General features: G+C 40.7%; 1 protein-coding gene across 1 annotated transcript in view; it reads left to right on the forward strand.

Annotated features, from left to right (window-relative positions):
• Positions 1-17,692, forward strand: part of vapb (VAMP (vesicle-associated membrane protein)-associated protein B and C) — an 84,167-nt gene that overhangs the window by 39,388 nt on the left and 27,087 nt on the right. The window contains exon 2 of the mRNA XM_078418659.1: positions 12,125-12,277. Within this exon, the coding sequence (XP_078274785.1) occupies positions 12,125-12,277 (153 nt within the window). The remainder of the gene's footprint in view (positions 1-12,124; positions 12,278-17,692) is intronic.

Raw genomic sequence — 17,692 nt, forward strand, 5'->3', positions numbered from 1 at the left:
ACTACTGGGCACCATCTGTAGCAGCTTCTAGCAGTTTGCTGTTGAAGAGAGCAGACTGATTGGGTAATAATTAGCTTGAGTGAATTTATCTTATTTTCTACAAACAGGACAAACCCGAGTAATTTTCCACATTGAGGGTGGATGCCAGTGTTATAACAGTACTGGAATGACCTGGCTACCTGCACAGGTATATTTGGGGCCAGTGGTTCCTTAATATAAAACTATCAGATGGTATAGAAGCTAAAAGATAATTTCAATGAGGAATTGAATTCTGAGGTCATTTGGTGAATTAACAGATTTGTTTGTAAAGTATCTTTTTTTCCTTCCCTTAATTCATTCAGCCTTTAATTTTCAGTTCTCAAGAAGGTTTATACCCCAAGCCTTAACTTGTTTCCTTTGGCAAATACTGGCTGATCTAAACATTTTCAATACACTCAGCATTTCTTCCAGATTTTAAGAATTTTATTTGAAACATTTAATTTTGGGGGAAGCAATCTGAAAATTCTTACCCACTGGTAGATTATGGAATTTAGGTCAGGAAAACCCACAAATCTTACTTTTTTCTCCCTTTTTCCTTTGGCCTGGGTTAAATCTGTCAGTGTGAAATAATAATGTTTAACTCTGCAACATCTGGACTTGTATTTGGTTTCCTGTCTTCTTTGCAGGCCAGCTTTGACTCCCATAGGAGCAGAAAATTTCAAAGCCAACGTGATATCCCATTGTCAACTTTGTACTGTGTCCTGCAATGCCTATTTTAAGCAAGATGATGTTGAAGTACCATCCTGTGAATTTGGTCCTGGTATAAGGGGAGACCACAGGATTATTGGTTGCTCTAAAACTTGCTAGCTGATTGGAACAGCTTCAGCTTTTGTTTATAAATATTCAGAATAATTTAAGTATAATTTTATAAATAAACCAGGGAAAGTAATCAAAATATACTTCAATTTTGCCTGGGTTTTTTTTAAAGAGGGATTGGACTCTAATGTGATGCAAAACAAAAACCCAGAAGTAATGTGATATACTTTTGCAGCATTTCTTCCATGGTTGAGTTCAGATCAGTTATGCTCCTGTTTTTGATTAAATTGTTTTGGAAATCAGCAAGATGCTAGTCCAAAGGGCAAAAGAATTTTAGCAAAGGAGGAATGAGCACCCAACAAAGGGAAGATTGTTTTCTTCCCATTTGCAGCAATTCAAATTGTGCATAAATAGTGAAGAGCTTAAAAAGTTATTCTGCACACTACATTTGGTCTGCTTGTTTGCTGGCTTTCATTAACATGAATGTAAATACAAGGAGAAAATGTTGCAGTTACGTAGCAGATCAGGTGGTGCCGTTGAAGAGACAAAGTTAGTTTTTCAGGTCAATAACCAGACAGCAGCACCAGAATATTGAGAAAACAAGCGTGTTTTTAGGTGTGTAAAAATAGGAAGATGGATGATTGTTCACTAGACAAAAAAATAGCAGAAAATGAGGTGGAGTTCTGGAGCCATCATACTCTCCTTGTCATCCCGGGATCATTCTCGTAAACCTCCGCTGGACCCTCTCCAACACCAACACGTCCTTCCTCAGATATGGGGCCCAAAACTGATTACAATATTCAAATGTGGCCTTGCCAGCACCCTATATAGCCTCAGCATTACATCCTTGCTTTTATATTCGTCCCTTCAAAATGATTACTACCAATGCATTGGCCTTCCTTGCCATTGACTCATCCTGCAAATTAACATCAGCACTACCAAGTTCCTTTGCACCTCCAATTTCTGAATCCATTCCCCATTTAGAAAATAGTCTATGCCTTTATTCCTTCTACCAAAGTGCCACATTGTGTTTCATTTGCCACTTCTTAACACATTCTCCAAACCTGTCCAAGTCCTTCTGCAGACTCCTTGCTGCCTCAACACTACCTGCCCCTCCCCCTGTCTTCGTATCATCCGCAAACTTGGCCATAAAGCAATCAATTCCATCATTCAGATCATTAAAATATAATGAGAAAAGTAGCGGACCCAACACCAACCACTGCAGTGCACCATTAGTCACCAACCAGAAAAGGCCTCCTTTATTCCAACTCTTTGCCTTCCGTCAGTCAGTCTCCTATCCATACTGGTATCTTGCCTCTAATATAATTGGCTCCTGTGTTGTTTAGCAGGCACACGTGTGGCACCTTATCGAAAGTCTTCTGAAAATCCAAGTAAACAACATTCATTGACTCTCCTTTGTCTATCCTCGTTATTTCCTCAAATAGTTCCAACAGGTTTGTCAGACAAGATCTTCCCTTAACGGAACCATGCTAACTTCAGCCTATTTTATCATGCGCTTCCAAGTACCCCAAAAACCATAGTTAATAATGGACTCTAAAATCGTACCAACCACTGAAGTCTGGCTAACCTGTCTATAATTTCCTTTCTTTTGCCTCACTCCCTTCTTAAACAGTGGAGTTACATTTGCAATTTCAAGTCCTCTGGAACATTCCTGACTCTAGTGATCCTTGAAAGATAACTACTAATGCCTCCTTACAGCTACCCTTTTTAGAACCATAGGTTAGTCCATCTAGTCCAGGTTAATTATCCACCTTCAGACCTTTCAGCTTCCCAAGCACCTCCTGCACTCACTTCTTCCTCCTGATGCTCTTGAATTTCTGGCACATTGCTGATGTCTTGCACTGTGAAGACCAACACAAAAATCTTATTCTGTTTGTCTGCCATTTCTTTGTTCCCCATTACTACTCCAGTGTCATTTTACTGCAATCTAATGTCCACTTTTGCCTCTCTTTTACTCTTTATATAGCTGAAAAGAACCTTTGGTCTTCTCTTTTCTATTACTAGCTTTAGTGTAGAGATACAGTGTGGAAACAGGCCCTTTGTCCCATCGAGTCCGAACCGATCAGCGATTCCCGCACATTAACATTATCCTACACACAAATGGAACAATTTACATTTTTATACCAAGCCAATTAACCTACAACGTCTTTAGAGTGTGGGAGGAAACCGAAGTTCTAGGAGAAAATCCATGTGGTCATGGGGAGAACATACAAACTCCGTACAGACATGCACCTGTAGCCAGGATTGAACCTGGGTCTCCAGCACTGTAAGCGACTCTACCGCTGCGCCACCGTGCCACCCTATTTCATCTCTTCATATTTCATCTTTTCTCCCCTTATTGCTTTTTAGTTGCCATCTGATGGTTTTGAAAAGCTTCCCAATCCTGTAGCTTCTTGCTAATCTTTGCTATATTATATGCCTTTTTTGCTTTTATGCCTTTTAAGTCACTTTCTTTGCAAGCACAGTCACCTCATTCTCCCCTTGGTATGTTTCTTCATCTTTTGGTTTGAAAAGATCCTGTAATCTTCCAAATTACTTCTAGAAACTGCTGCCATTGCTGCTCCACTGTCATTCCTGCCAGGGCCCCTTTCCAATCAACTTTGGCTAGCTCCTCCCTCATGCCTCTGTAGTTACCTTTACTCAACGTTAATAGCGATACATCTGATTTCAGCTTCTCCCACTCAAACTGCAGGATGAATGCTATGACATGATCACCGCCTCACAGGTGCTCCGTCACCTGAAGCTCCCTAATCAATCTAGTTCATTAAACACCAAATCCAAAATTGCCTTTTCCCTAGTGGGCTCGATCACGAGCTGCTCTAAAAAGCCATCTCCAAGGCATTCAACAAATTTCATTTGAAACACAATGACAGCGAAGGCCATGGTCATACTGAAACTTTAACAAGTTTATAAATGTCTAATTGTATTCCTTAATGTCAAGAAATTAATTACTTATAAGGCAGGCAATGTTAATTCGCATGCTAAGCTAAACTACTTGTGCGACTGTTGATAAAATAGCAAAGTGAAAAATCAGCAAGTATGTTTTTTGATTATCGTGAGAGAAGCATCCTTGTTGCTGAATGGTGATATTGTTGATTAAATGCACATACATGAATTGAATTTGGTTAGATTGCATGCACAGCATTTGATACTACATTTACTGCATGTGGTTAAACAGTGGCCAAGCTGGTGATTATCAATAATTTCTACAAGGCAGTATTTTAAGAATTGAGTTCATCCTATTCCTATGATTTTAAAGAATTTAATCAAAGTCTGTTCACGTCTACTGAAATACTTAGACAGCTCTTTAATCCCAACAATCTATTTGGCTCTTTTTCATCCCCTAATTTCCTCTGACCAGATCTCTTGCCCTAAAGCCAACACTGTTTTCAATATACCCCTGATCTACCCCTGTCTGATCCTGAATAAATCAGACCTCAGCAGAGGCCTCTGCTTCATCTCTCTACTTTCCCATCTCAATAAATTCTTAGAATGATAGGATTTCAACTGTTCTTCCAACGTCATCACCTGCATACTGATTTATTTGGCTAGGAGTGCCAGAGCCAGAAAATGGATGCATTTTTCTGATCCACCCAGATCCCTCTATACTGCATCATTCTCTCTATATTCCATTCATCGTTAACTGCTGTTGCAACAATGACCGTCTCAATTCTCCCACTGCCAATTCTCTCACTCCAACAATACATTGCCCTGCATTTCTGCACTTCACTCAAAAGCATCAACCTTAACATAATCATCAAACCTACTGACAAGAATGGTGCAGTTATGATTTGGCAAACTGTGCTTGAACCTTTGGAGCTGAATGATGGCCTCCTCATGTCTCCCCCTGGATCATGTCTCTCAGACTTTCCATCCACAACCTCCAATCTTACAGTCCTACAAGTCTGTACAGTTCTTTTCTAGCTCCTACCCAAGATCCAGGTCTTCCTAGTAGATTCATGGTTCCAGACTGTTCTTATCCCAAATCTTTTTTTCTGTACTACCTTCATTCTCCCCTATTAAGTCCCTTTCCACTTACATCTGTGACCTCTCTAATGCTGGCTGCTATTTTGACAGGCCCCACTTTCCAAACAGGCTCCCCTTCATGAGCATCCATTAGTTTTGCACCACATGATGGCCTGAGAGCCCCTCACTTCTTCCTTGAAAGATCTAACCTGTTGCCCTCCAGTTCCAACCTCATCCTTGCATTGATCAACTTTGTTAACTACATTCACTTTCTCCAAAGCATAGGTAGAACTATGGGAACCATAGCTTCCCTCTATCATTCTTGACTCAACAACATCCCTCCCTCTTCTCCTCTCTCCCAAAACATGCTATCCCATTTAATCCCATCCAGTGTGATCACATTGTTTTCTTTCTCCCTGCAATCTTAGTGGGGTTATAATGTTGTCTTCCAGGATCCACCAGGTATAGTCAGCATGGAATTCTGCATGAGAAATCTTTCTTAATCTCTTTTACAAATCTGGTTTTTTGAAAAGGTAATCAAGAGGATTGATGAGGGCACATTATCCATGTGGACTTCAACAAAATCTTTTAACGAGATCCCGCATGGTAATCTATTCTGGAAGATTGGATGGTATGGGACCCGGGAGAATGAGTCACTTAGATACATAATTGGCTTGATAGTAGCAACCAAAGGGTGGTAGTGGAAGCTTGTTTTTGGACTGGAGGCCTATGACAAGTGGTGTGCTGCAGGGATCAATGTTGGGTGCATTGTTGTTTGTCATTTATTCAAACGATTTGGATGAGAATCTCGAAGACGCAATTTGTAAGTTTGGAAATTACACTAAAATAGGTATGGAAGTGAAGGAAGTTGTCAGAAATTACAGTGGGGTCTTAATCAACTGGGTAATTGGGCTGAGGAACAGTAAATGGTATTCAATTCAGATAAGGGCGAGGTCTTGCATGTTGGGAAGTCAAACCAGCAAAGACTTTCACAGTGAATGAGGGGGCTGTGAGTGTTATGGAACAGAGGGACCTAGAAGTCCAAATGCATACATTCCTGTAATCGGTGTCACATGTGGACGGGGTAGTGAAACGGGTGTTTGGTACGTTGGCCTTCAGTCGGGGCATTGAGTACGGGAGTTGGGACGTTATGTTGCATTTGTGTAAGACATTAGTGAAGCTACACTTGGAATATTGTGTACATTTTCGGTTGCCCTTTGATAGGAAACATCAATAAGCTGGAAAAATTGCAAAGATTTACACAAGGTTGCTAAGACTTGAGGCCGTGCGCTATTGGGCAGCCTGTGACCTTTCTTAGAGCGTAGGATACTTAGGGGTGACCTTATAGAACTGTATAAAATCATGAGCATAGATGAGGTAAATGCACACACTTTTTTTCTCAGCAAGGGGAATCAAAAACTGAAAGGTATTGGTTGATAGTGAAATGGAAAGATTTTAAAGGGACATGAGAGGCAACTTCACACAGAGGGTGGTTTGTATATGGGATGAGCTGCCAAAGTAAATAGTTGAGGCAGGTGCACGAACAACACTTAAAACCATAGAGCTATACAGACCCTTCAGCTCATCTTGTCCCTGCTGATTGAGTTGCCATTCTTGGCTAGTCCTATTTGCTTGCGTTTGGCTCAAAACCCTCTGAGGCTATTTGGATAGGTACATAGTTAGGCAAAGTTTAGAAGGAAAGGTGGATTTTGATTGGCATGGAGAGTTGGACCAAGCAACTGTTTCAATGCTGTGTTTCCCTGACTATCTGATAAATTAGCTGATCTCAGCCTGAACACCAGTTGAAACACAAGTTGGTTTGTGCCTCATGGCTTGGAAGGAGGAAATCAGCCTGAGCTGCTGCCCTCAAGTAATAAACAACTCCTATAAATGTCGGTGTCAGTGTACGCATGTCGTCTACACATCAGCAAGACTCGACACCTTAATGGAAAATGGAAGAGGGAAATTTGTTAAAAAAAATAAAAAATAAAATAAGATCATTAAGATGGTAGTTATTATTTGAGGAAAAAATAACATCTGTGGAGCTACCTAATAATGAAGCATCTGCTTGTCATTGTACTCCAATCACTGCACTGTGATGACAGCCATCTGGCTTCTAAATATAGTTTTGCGTACACTAGTATGTCAGTGAGGAATTGATTAATAGCATGGCATCTCTTGCATGCATACAGTACATCCTCTTAGCTTTATAACCTCCATGACCCTGCCACATTGGCTTTTGGATAGTAGCTTCCATCATTAACACTTTCCTTTAGTGAAGGATGTTCAGCTTGAGACTGTCTGCTGTAGAGTCTTTCGGGTATTTTCTGGTCTTAGTTTGGTTCCATTAAATCAGCCGAATCCACGCCAACCAACGATCACCCGTACTTCTACACTGTGGTTAAAAATTGCACACCTTAAGCTTATTAGACATTGGAGCAGAATTAGGCCCATCGAATCTGAGCTCATTTTGCCATCCCTAATGATTCAATTATACTGCAGCTGATCTTTGGAGATTGTATGGTTACAGGTCCACTTATATAGTAAAATTAGAACAGTGTTCGGACAAGCCACTGTTTCCACTTACTGGCGCTTAAATTTGTACACATAATTGATTGCCCTATGTATTTCCAACACTTTCTTTCCTTGTGTGAGCATTCCAGCATCTTTTGTGTACTTGGACAACCTTGGTCCCACCCTTTGCAGATATTCCCTTTGTATTCTTCACCCCAGCCACTCTCTGCAGCAAAAACATGCTGTTTTATGTAGGAAGGAACTGCAGGTGCTAGTTACACCAAAGATAGACACAAAATGCTGGAGTAACTCAGGGGGACAGGCAGCATCTCTGGACAGAAGGAATGGGCGATGTTTCGGGTCGAGACCCTTCTTCAGACTTCTTCACTGTCCAATTCTGAAAAGAAACATAAATTTGAAAAGTTGACTTTTTCTTTCAGTAAATGTTGCCTGACCTGCTGAGTATATCTGAGATTTTTTTTCTTTTTGTTTCGTCTGCCAAAACAACAGTATTTTGCTGTTTTACCCCATATGCTTTGACAACCTGTTCTAGTCAGGGATGGGAGGCAGATTTAAATTGACAGCTGCAGAATAGACACCTTTTCTTCCCAGTTGTTATCAGGCAACTGAACTATCCTACCACAACTAGCGACCAGTCTTTAACTACTATCTACCTCATTGGAGACACTCGAACTATCTTTGATCGGACTTTGCTGGCTTTATCTTGCACTATACGTTATTCCCTTACCATATATCTGTACACTATAAATGTTTCAATTGTAATCATGTATAGTCTTTCTGCTGATTGATTAGCTCGCAACAAAAGCTATTCACTGTACCTCTGTACACGTGACAATAAACTAAACTGAACTGCCTCCGGCTGAACAATATCTAATCTTGTGATGTGGACTGGATAAAAACAAGCAACAAAAAGGGTATTGCCACCTTGTTGGGGGTTCATTGCAATCGTCGCAAACTCAACAAGAGATAGAGGAACAGGTATGTAGAAAATAGCAGAGATGTGATAAAAATAGGATTGTACTGCTAGGGAATTTCAATTTTGCAAATATTAACTGGCATTGCCTTAGCATGAAATGCCCTGAGGGGGTGGGGTGGATCATTGTATAATTGAAGCATCACATCCTTGCTCCTGTATTCAAATCCCCTGCTATAAAGGCCAATATTCCATTTGCATTAGCTGCTCACTTCATCTGCATGTTTGCCTCTACTGACTGGTGTACAAATCTCTTTGAAAAATCAAAACGTCCAATTGAGCACTATTTCAATAGTACAGCAACTTTTTTTCCCAACCTAAATGGATAGCTTCACATTTACCCACATTATATTATTTCTGATATGTTTTGGGCCCTCTTCCAACTTATTTGCTTTGAAGCCTCCTTGCCTCCTCACAATTCATAAATTAATTGTTTAGCATCATTGGCAAATTGTAACAAGATTATAATAGATTCCATGGATGACTGTATTTTCTGGAGTTTAGAAAAATACAATACTGTATCATAATTTGCTAATCTGCAGTGTGCAAGATTCTGGGAGAATACTTCTCTTGGCTGAGGAATTTAGGATAAGGCGGCCTCTATACACTAAAACTCTCGTTTGTTATCTTGTTTGTGACAACTTCAGCCAAAACGGTGCACGATAGCGCAACAATTTTAGGCCCACCTTATTGTCACTTGTCACTTTAGTGATAATGCAAGTAGTTTTATTGAAATCGGTGTTATATTTTTTAAGTTATTCACATTTTTAAGTTTAAAAGGAGGGGAGGGGGAGGGGGGAAGAAGGGAAGAAGGGAGAGGGGAGGGGAGGGGGGTCGTCAGGGTGCTGCACTAATGCAGGAGAGGTTTGGGCCTTCGGGTCCACTTGGTCTAGTAGTTTAATAATAATGCGGTAGGCTGTTTAGGACTGAGATGAGGAAAATTTAGAATGTGGAGAACCCTTGAAATTCTCCACTCTGGAGGGCTATGGATGTTCAGTTACTGGAGTTCACTCAAAACAGGTTCAATATATATTTTTTGGATAAAGGAATCAAGAGACATGGCTGAGGTAGTGGATCAGCCATTACCTTGATGAATGTGAAGCAGGCTCAAAAGGCCTCTATTAGTGTTGAGTAAAATGTACAATAGTACATGTTGCCATCATCTCCCCCACCACTGCCAACCTCACCCCCTCACTCAGAGTTTTCCGGAATGTGCTTATATGATGAACAGAGCTACCCACAAGAAAAATACATCAATCTGATAACCAGGGCATTAATTACATTCCTGCACAAAATCAAAAAACAGCACGGCAAAGACCGAACAACAGGGTGCCTGTCTCCCATTACAGATCAAATTAAGCACAATTCAGGAAATTGTAAAAGGCAAATCAATCTTATTTTCCTTAGAGGGGGGACTACTGAGACTGCAATTACCAATCAAACTTTAGCTTACCATCAGATTTAGAAATTATCGTATGAAGCAGAGCATTGTTGAGAACTGAATCTGTAAAGAGGAGCCCACCTGACTCTGGAGGGAAAAAACAGTTTGGGGAAAGATTCTGATTTCTCCCCTCAGAATGAATTCAGTGCCCTGCCAAGCTAGATTAAATTGCTCAATAGGTCCATTGGATTTCCTCGGAGTTTATCACAAATTTAAATATTTGTGCAAAGAAAAAACCTTCCAGGAGATGCAAATGAATCTCTGTCTTGCCCGGAAGGACTATCAGGGTCACTGGACGGAGTCGAGGGAGGAGGCATAGGGACAGGTGTTACATCTCCTGCAGTTGCAGTGGAGTACCTGGGGTAGTTTGGGTGGGAAGGGATGAGTGACCAAGGAGTTGCAGAGGGAATGGTCTCTGCAGAAGACGGAAAGGGGTGGAGATGAGAAGATGTGAATCATGGTGCGATCATGTTCGGGGTGATGGAAATGTTGAAGGATGATTTGTTGGATGCAGAGCCAGGTGGGGTTAAAGGAGAGGACCAGTGGAACTCTCTCCTTGTTGCTTTTGGGGAGAGGGGGGGGGGGGGGGTGAACCAGAGCAGAACTACAGGACACAGAAGGGACATGGGTGAGGGAATCCATATATGGCAGCCGGGAGGGAGGGGGGGAATCCACGTTCACTAAAGGACTTCTCTGATTTTCTCAAATGGAAAGTCACATCTTGGGAGCTGATGTGGCAGAGATAGAGGAATTGGGAGTAGGGGATAGCATCATTGCAAGAGGCAGGGTGAGAGGAGGTGTAGTCCAATTAAATGTGGGAGTCAGTAGGTTTGCAGTAGATGTCGATCAACAGTCTGTCTCTGTGATGAGACAGAGAGATCCAGAAAGGGGAGGTGTTGGAGGCAGTCCAGGTGAATTTGAGGACAGGGTGGAAGTTAGTGGTGAAGCTACTGAAACCAACAAATTCTGCATGGGTGCAGGAGGCAGCCCCGATCAAAGATACTAGAGGAACAAGATAGACCACTCGACCCTAAAAACGTAGTACATCATGGCGCCATTTTAATAGGCAGAAACCTGCAGAAACATTTAAATGGAAAAATAACAAAAATCTGTGAATTGATAGATGAGATATATTCTGCATTTTAATGGTATCATCACACATGCTATTCCTCCAAAACACTGATTACATTGCGAGAAGTATAAGGGACGGCAAGTTTTGTCTACTAAAATGGCTCCTTTGTGTACTACACTTCAGTATAGGCGATTTTAACAGAGTGGTCCATCTTGTTCCTCTAGTATCTTTGGCCCCGATGCAGTTACCGATGTAGCAGAGAAAGAGATGGGGATGGTGCCAGTGTACACGTGGGACAATAATTGTTCGACATAAATGAGGCAAATGTGTAGAGATGCAAGTTGGGCCAGATGGAAATGCCTCAATCGATTGAGAACTGGTGTTGGCAGAGCCAAGGCGTCTCTAAACAAGTGGGGGATATAACTCCAACGATGTCATCTGCGAAAGTGGTATTGAACCACACACAATGGAACACCTGCTGAAATGCCCTCAACTGTATGCACAGCTGCCAATGCACAGCTGCCAATCTCACTGCCTACAATGAAGATGCCGAGAAAGGGTCAAATGGGGTTGTATGTGCTGAAATTTAGAAGGATGAGGGGGGATCTTATAGAAACATATAACATTCTTAAGGGATTGGATGCAGGAAAAATGGTCCCGATGTGGGGGGAGTCCAGAACCAGGGGTCACGGTTTAAAAATAAGGGGTAGGCCATTTAGGACTATGACAAAATACTTTTTCTCCCAGAGAGTTGTGAATCTGTGGAATTCTCCGCCACAGAAGGCAGTGGAAGCCAATTCACTGGATGTTTTCAAGAGAGAGTTAGATATAGCTCTTAGGGCTAACGGAATCAAGGGATATGGGGAGAAAGCAGGAATGGCGTACTGATTTTGGATGACCAGCTATGACCTGATTGAATGGCGGTGCTGGCTCGAAGGGCCAAATGGCTTACTCCTCAACCTATTTTCTATGTTTCCAGTTTTATTTTTCTTGTCTTTTACATCGATCAAACAAAATGGGGTGGTCAGTTGGGTTTGCAAGCATTTAGAAAGCTACATCTGACATCTTTAAGCAAAAAAAAGAATAGAAATGTGAATATTGCATTTATTGCCACCACTAAGTTCTGTGGGGAGAAAATAAAAAATATTCAACCATTTGTTATAAGCAATTTCCAATTACCTAGATTTATTCAATGGATTTAAAGGAGTTGCCAAGTTAGAGGTACACATAATCACCCATTACGGGAAATCTGTTAGATTAATAAAAAATGGAATACTACTAGTGCACTTGTTAATGTTTTAACTATTGTTTTTGATTGCAGGACCTTTCACAGATGTCGTAACCACAAACCTGAAACTGAGTAACCCGTCAGATAGAAATGTATGTTTTAAAGTGAAGACTACAGCTCCGCGTCGGTATTGTGTGAGGCCTAACAGTGGAATTCTTGATGCAGGAACTTCAATCAATGTTTCAGGTATGCCATGTTGCAGTTACACAATGGAACTTTATGGTTGCCGTGTATGATTTTGGTCCTGCATCGCCAAACTTGAATACCAACAGATAAAAAAAAATCAAAGTTAGGATCTTGAACGTTCAGACTTACATTTTGAGGGTGGCAAGGGATGTGACTGATGAGGAAAGGAAATATCTTCCTCTTGGCTCAGCCAAATTTTGCTTTATTGGTATTAACCAGAGGTCAAGAAGCCAGAAACCATATAATCCCTTGGTTTTAAAATATGAATGGAATTGACAATGGAAGATTTGTTCATCTCATGAATGTCTCGTGATCTTCATGCTGGTGTATGTTTTTGACATGTATCGCCATTCTTTATTCTAATAATTTTATCTGAACAATGTAAGATATAACACGAAACAGATTATTTAGAACAAAATGTTTCAGATTTTTTTTTCTTGGTTTTCATATCTGTGGATGAATCGATTTGTTCAGTTAAGCATTGACTTAAACATTGTTCAATGCACATGATTGGGAAATCAGCAGAAACATAGATTTATTTTGGATCCTATTTCCAAACTATTAGTCAGATTTCATGAACTCTCTAAGAACCCTCTTCCAATGGTGCAGATTCCAGATTGCTTCCTTCAGAGCTTGCGATTTTCCAGGAGAGCCCCCACAGAAGACCAATAAGAATGAATTACATTGGCTTGTGCTATATTTGTATTCTATGACTCTCCAAAACACTTCAAAGAAAAACTTATCTTTTCAAATGTATGAATTTCTTTTCAATGAAAAGGCCATCTTCAATGCTGAAGCAAAGGGAAAATATAAAGGTTTTAAAAAAAAGACTATTTAAAGGCATGTTAACTTGACCAGCAATTTGGAGAATGTATCTTACATTGTCTAAGTTGATTATGTGATCTGTTTCTCATAAATGTCTAATCAATTGGTTTTTAGGTAAGGAACTCAGCCAGTTGTACCAAATCTGGCCGACACATGACTTTAATCTACAGCATATTCTTTTTTGAGTTCAATTTTAATTGCTCATTCAATTATCTCCACCAAAATAACTATCCTTTAACCAACCCATGTGTTCTCCAAAAAATATTCTATTGAGCAAACTTTGTTTATTTAATCAGATATGAAAACCAACAAAAAAATCGAAAGAATATTGATTTAAATAATCTATACTTAATATCTTAATTTGTCTTAATTTCTTCAAGAATTACAACATTCGTTTAGAACTCAAAATGCACAAAGACATGATGTTAAAACGATAGTGTTCACTTTGAAAACTGCAAGCAGTTTAATAGTTTTTATCCATTCAAACTTGAATTTTGTTTACAGAGGACATTTTCTGGAGAACACAAGGGTTGGTTACAGGTTAGCCATTTTGGTGCAGGTAATTTATCATATTTTGCTCTTTGTTAATTTGTTAGAATTGCTTAGTCACCATTCATGTAAATCCAGATAACTAACCAGTGAATTAGCTGTGATTAACAATCCAGACAATTACCATCTCGCCAATTTGCTAACCAATAAAGATAAATTGGCGGAAAATAACATGGATAATACAATCAAGCAACATATCGTCACTGGCAGCAATGAATTTCACCACATATTATAGTGGTGTTTGAGTCTGGGTTGCTCACACTACGTCAGATGCACAACGTTATTCTGCTCATAGTTTGACCGTGTCCTAAGTCTATAAACATCATGTCACAAAGGGTTGCTTTGGATATTATTTAATATCGGACACTAAATTTGTTGCAAAAGAACATGAGATTGGAAGGCAGGATAGATCATTTTAATCAAGCCTGCTCTTACTTGTGTTGAAAAATCTCCCCTGCATCTCTAAGCCATGCCCTCGCTCCTCTTTTTCCCTGCCCCACCTACTCTACTTCTTCTCCATTACCAAGCCAGGTCATTTCAAAATTTACTGAAATAAATTAAATGTCAATAAGGAAAAAGTAACCCAAATAATTTATTTTTGGACCCCTTGGGATTGAAGATCATCCTGATCATTACATGCACCAATTATTCCGTGATTAGAAACATTGTTTTTCATTAATGCAAGATCTGCGTTAGTCAGGAATCCTTACAGATTTATCTAGAATCAGCACCCAGCCACCTGGAAGTGTATTCCTGAGTGTTACTAATCCAGTCCATTCCTGCTCATTAATTAATAGATCTTTTATTTTATTTTAGATCTTTGTCACTTTATCTCTTCTGTGAAAACAAAATAACGTGGATGCTGGAAAAACTTCTAGAAATATTCATGTTGGCTAGCAACTGAAAGGAGAAAGGTAGTAAATGCTTCTGGTCAATAAATTGTCATCATCTCCAAATCAACACTGCTTTGAAGCAAGATTGTTGAGCCCTTGTAAGTTGCAGAAGTCCCTTAAGTTAGGAATCTCTTCACCATTTTCACAGGCAACATATCTGTCCTTTGTCCTGATTATATATAAATACAATGCCCTCCAGTGTGAATGATAGAGCAAGAATGTTACAGAGCAAGCCTGAATCAGTTTGTAGTGCAAAATGCATTGATGGTCACTTGATTGTAATTAAGAGGAGTCTATAGTGTTTTTATGGTTCATAAACAAACTATAATCGTGCAAAGACGAAAACTGTGGCCCCAAGTCTATGTAGTTTGGAGTTCCATCTTTTTTTTTCACCCTTTACTCCTGCAACACCTGTCCAAAATTCTATATGTCCCCACCTACATGGCCATTGTGGGCACTTCACTATATGTCTCCACCTACATGGCCATTGTGGCTCACCTTCCTTCTGCCTTCTCATGGGACCATCTCATTGTGCAGGCATTTATCCTCTCTGCCTCCGGATGTTCTTCTTCACCTCCAATCTTTTTATTTCATCATCGTGCCTTCTCTAGGTGTGAAATTGTCATGCAACTAACTCATCAGGTTGGCCTAGTTAATTATTGTGAAGTAATTTAACAAGTTACTCAGTCATTTTCTGCTGCATACTGTCAATTGCTAATTCATATTATTGAATGTTTGAAATGTTTTCTTATAAAGTAGACTTGGAGAGGGTTGTTTCAGCAAAATATTGTTTAGGTAACTAGAATGAAGAGAGTATAACTAATCAGAGTATAGTTGTATTCTTGCATTTTGGGTACCTTAGCTGAAGATTGATGGGCATCTTCTAACGTATAGAGATCCTCATGAGTCGGCAATTAAGCTCTAATAAGGATTATTGTGTTCACTCACAGAAAGAGAATATGGTCTCAAATCTTTTAAAACACAAGTGCACTTAAAGATTGGAATGGAAATAAACATAGCACAAAAAGTAAGGAAATTTGTGTTTGGTAGATTATTTATTTGTTGTAACAATGCTTCTTGGCAATAAATCTTATACCGTTGGAAAGCCTGTTTATTTCCCTTTTAAATGGTGCCACATTTGTAAGGAACATGCATTTGTGGGATGAGCAGCAGAGCTGAGTATATGGGTTGCGCCCATGAAAAACTTGCCAAATCTTCTCTGCCAATGCCAAACAGCTTATTCTGCCATTGACTCTTGTTCGGTGTTGTTTGGTGGATTGGATGATTGAAGTCTGAAGAAACAAGACATATTGGCAATTTAACAATTTATTCATTTAATAAACAGGAGCCACAGTAGCGTGTGGAAGAACCATACACAGCCATAACAGCCTGGCACCTCCTCCTCATGCTGGTCACCAGCCTGGCCACACACTGTTGTGGGATGGCATCCCATTCTTGTCAGCACCTGGGGGTACCAGAAGCTCAAAACAAGAGTCAATAGCACAGCAGAATAAGCTGTTTGGCATTGGCAGAGAAGATTTGGCAAATTTTTCATGGGCGCAACCCATATACTCAGGTCTGCTGCTCATCCCACAAATGCATGTTCCTTACAAATGTGGCACCATTTAAAAGGGAAATAAACAGGCTTTCCAACGGTATAAGATTTATTGCCAAGAAGCATTGTTACAACAAAGAAATAATCTACCAAACACAAATTTCCTTACTTTTTGTGCTATGTTTATATGGAAATCTGAAATGCTGGTGGGCAAATCTAGCTTAAAAAAAAAAGAACAGTAAACTAACCATGCTACAAAGTTGATATATATTTGGTTGACCCTGACTCTGTTTTGGAGATAGTCTCTATAATCTGACAATCTGCATCAGCAGTTTAACAGCCATCTGAATCCAGTTTTGAGCTGAGCTGATCCAGCTGATGGGCAGAAGTGTATTTATTCCAATCCAAGGAGTATTGTGGAGTATTGTGCCTGAACCCCTCTGTCAGTGGATCATCAACTTCCTGACGGACAGGAAGCAGCATGTGAGGCTGGGAAAGCACATCTCGAACCCGCAGACCCTCAGCATAGGAGCACCGCAAGGCTGCGTACTCTCCCCTCTCCTTTACTCTCTCTACACCAACGACTGCACCTCCACAGACTCCTCTGTCAAGCTCCTCAAGTTTGCGGATGACACTACCCTGATTGGACTGATCCAGGATGGGGAGGAATCTGCCTACAGATGGGAAGTGACACAGCTGGCGTCCTGGTGCCATCGCAACAACCTGGAGCTCAATGTTCTCAAGACAGTGGAACTAATTGTAGACTTTCGAAGTGATCCCCCTCCCCTCCCCCCACTCACCATCAACAACACCACAGTCACATCTGTGGAGTCATTTAAGTTCCTTGGAACCATCATCTCCAGGGACCTTAAATGGGGGGCCACCATCGACTCCACAGTCAAAAAGGCCCAACAGAGGATGTACTTCCTGCAGCAACTGAAGAAACACAATCTGCCACAGGCAATGATGGGCCAATTCTATACTGCTATCATTGAGTTTGTCCTCACCTTCTCCATCATGGTCTGGTTTGGCTCAGCCACCAAGCACGACATCCAGAGGCTGCAACAAATTAAGAATATTGATCTAACCTCTGCAACAGTTACCCTGGGGAGAGGCACACTTGAATCTGAAAGGCCAGGTGTTGCCACCGTATTGGCCTTCTGCTCGAAGTGAGCATAGAAAGCATTCAGTTCATCGGCTAGGGTCACACTATCACCAATGATGTTGCCTGACCTCGCTTTGCAGCCAGTTATCTTATTCAAACCTTGCACATTTTCTCTGTGTGTCGAGTGATTATACTGGGACTCAGGTTTGTCCTGGTATTGTCTCTTGGCATCCGTGATGGCTTTGCGGAGATCATCGAGGGCCTCTTGTATCATTCGGGATCGTTTGACGTGTATGCAGTGCACCTGGCCTTAACCTGCGAATGTACCTTGCGCTTCATCTATGGTTGGGGAACACTCGAATTGACTTTGGCGACACACAGTCGTCCACGCACTTGCTGATGAAGTGGGTGCTGGTGAAATACCTTCTAGGCGCTCCTTTATCTTAAGCTCCCTAATCAAATCCGGTCCGTTACACAATACCAAATCC

Source organism: Rhinoraja longicauda, chromosome 22 (assembly GCF_053455715.1).
Source record: "Rhinoraja longicauda isolate Sanriku21f chromosome 22, sRhiLon1.1, whole genome shotgun sequence".
NCBI lineage: Eukaryota > Metazoa > Chordata > Chondrichthyes > Rajiformes > Arhynchobatidae > Rhinoraja > Rhinoraja longicauda.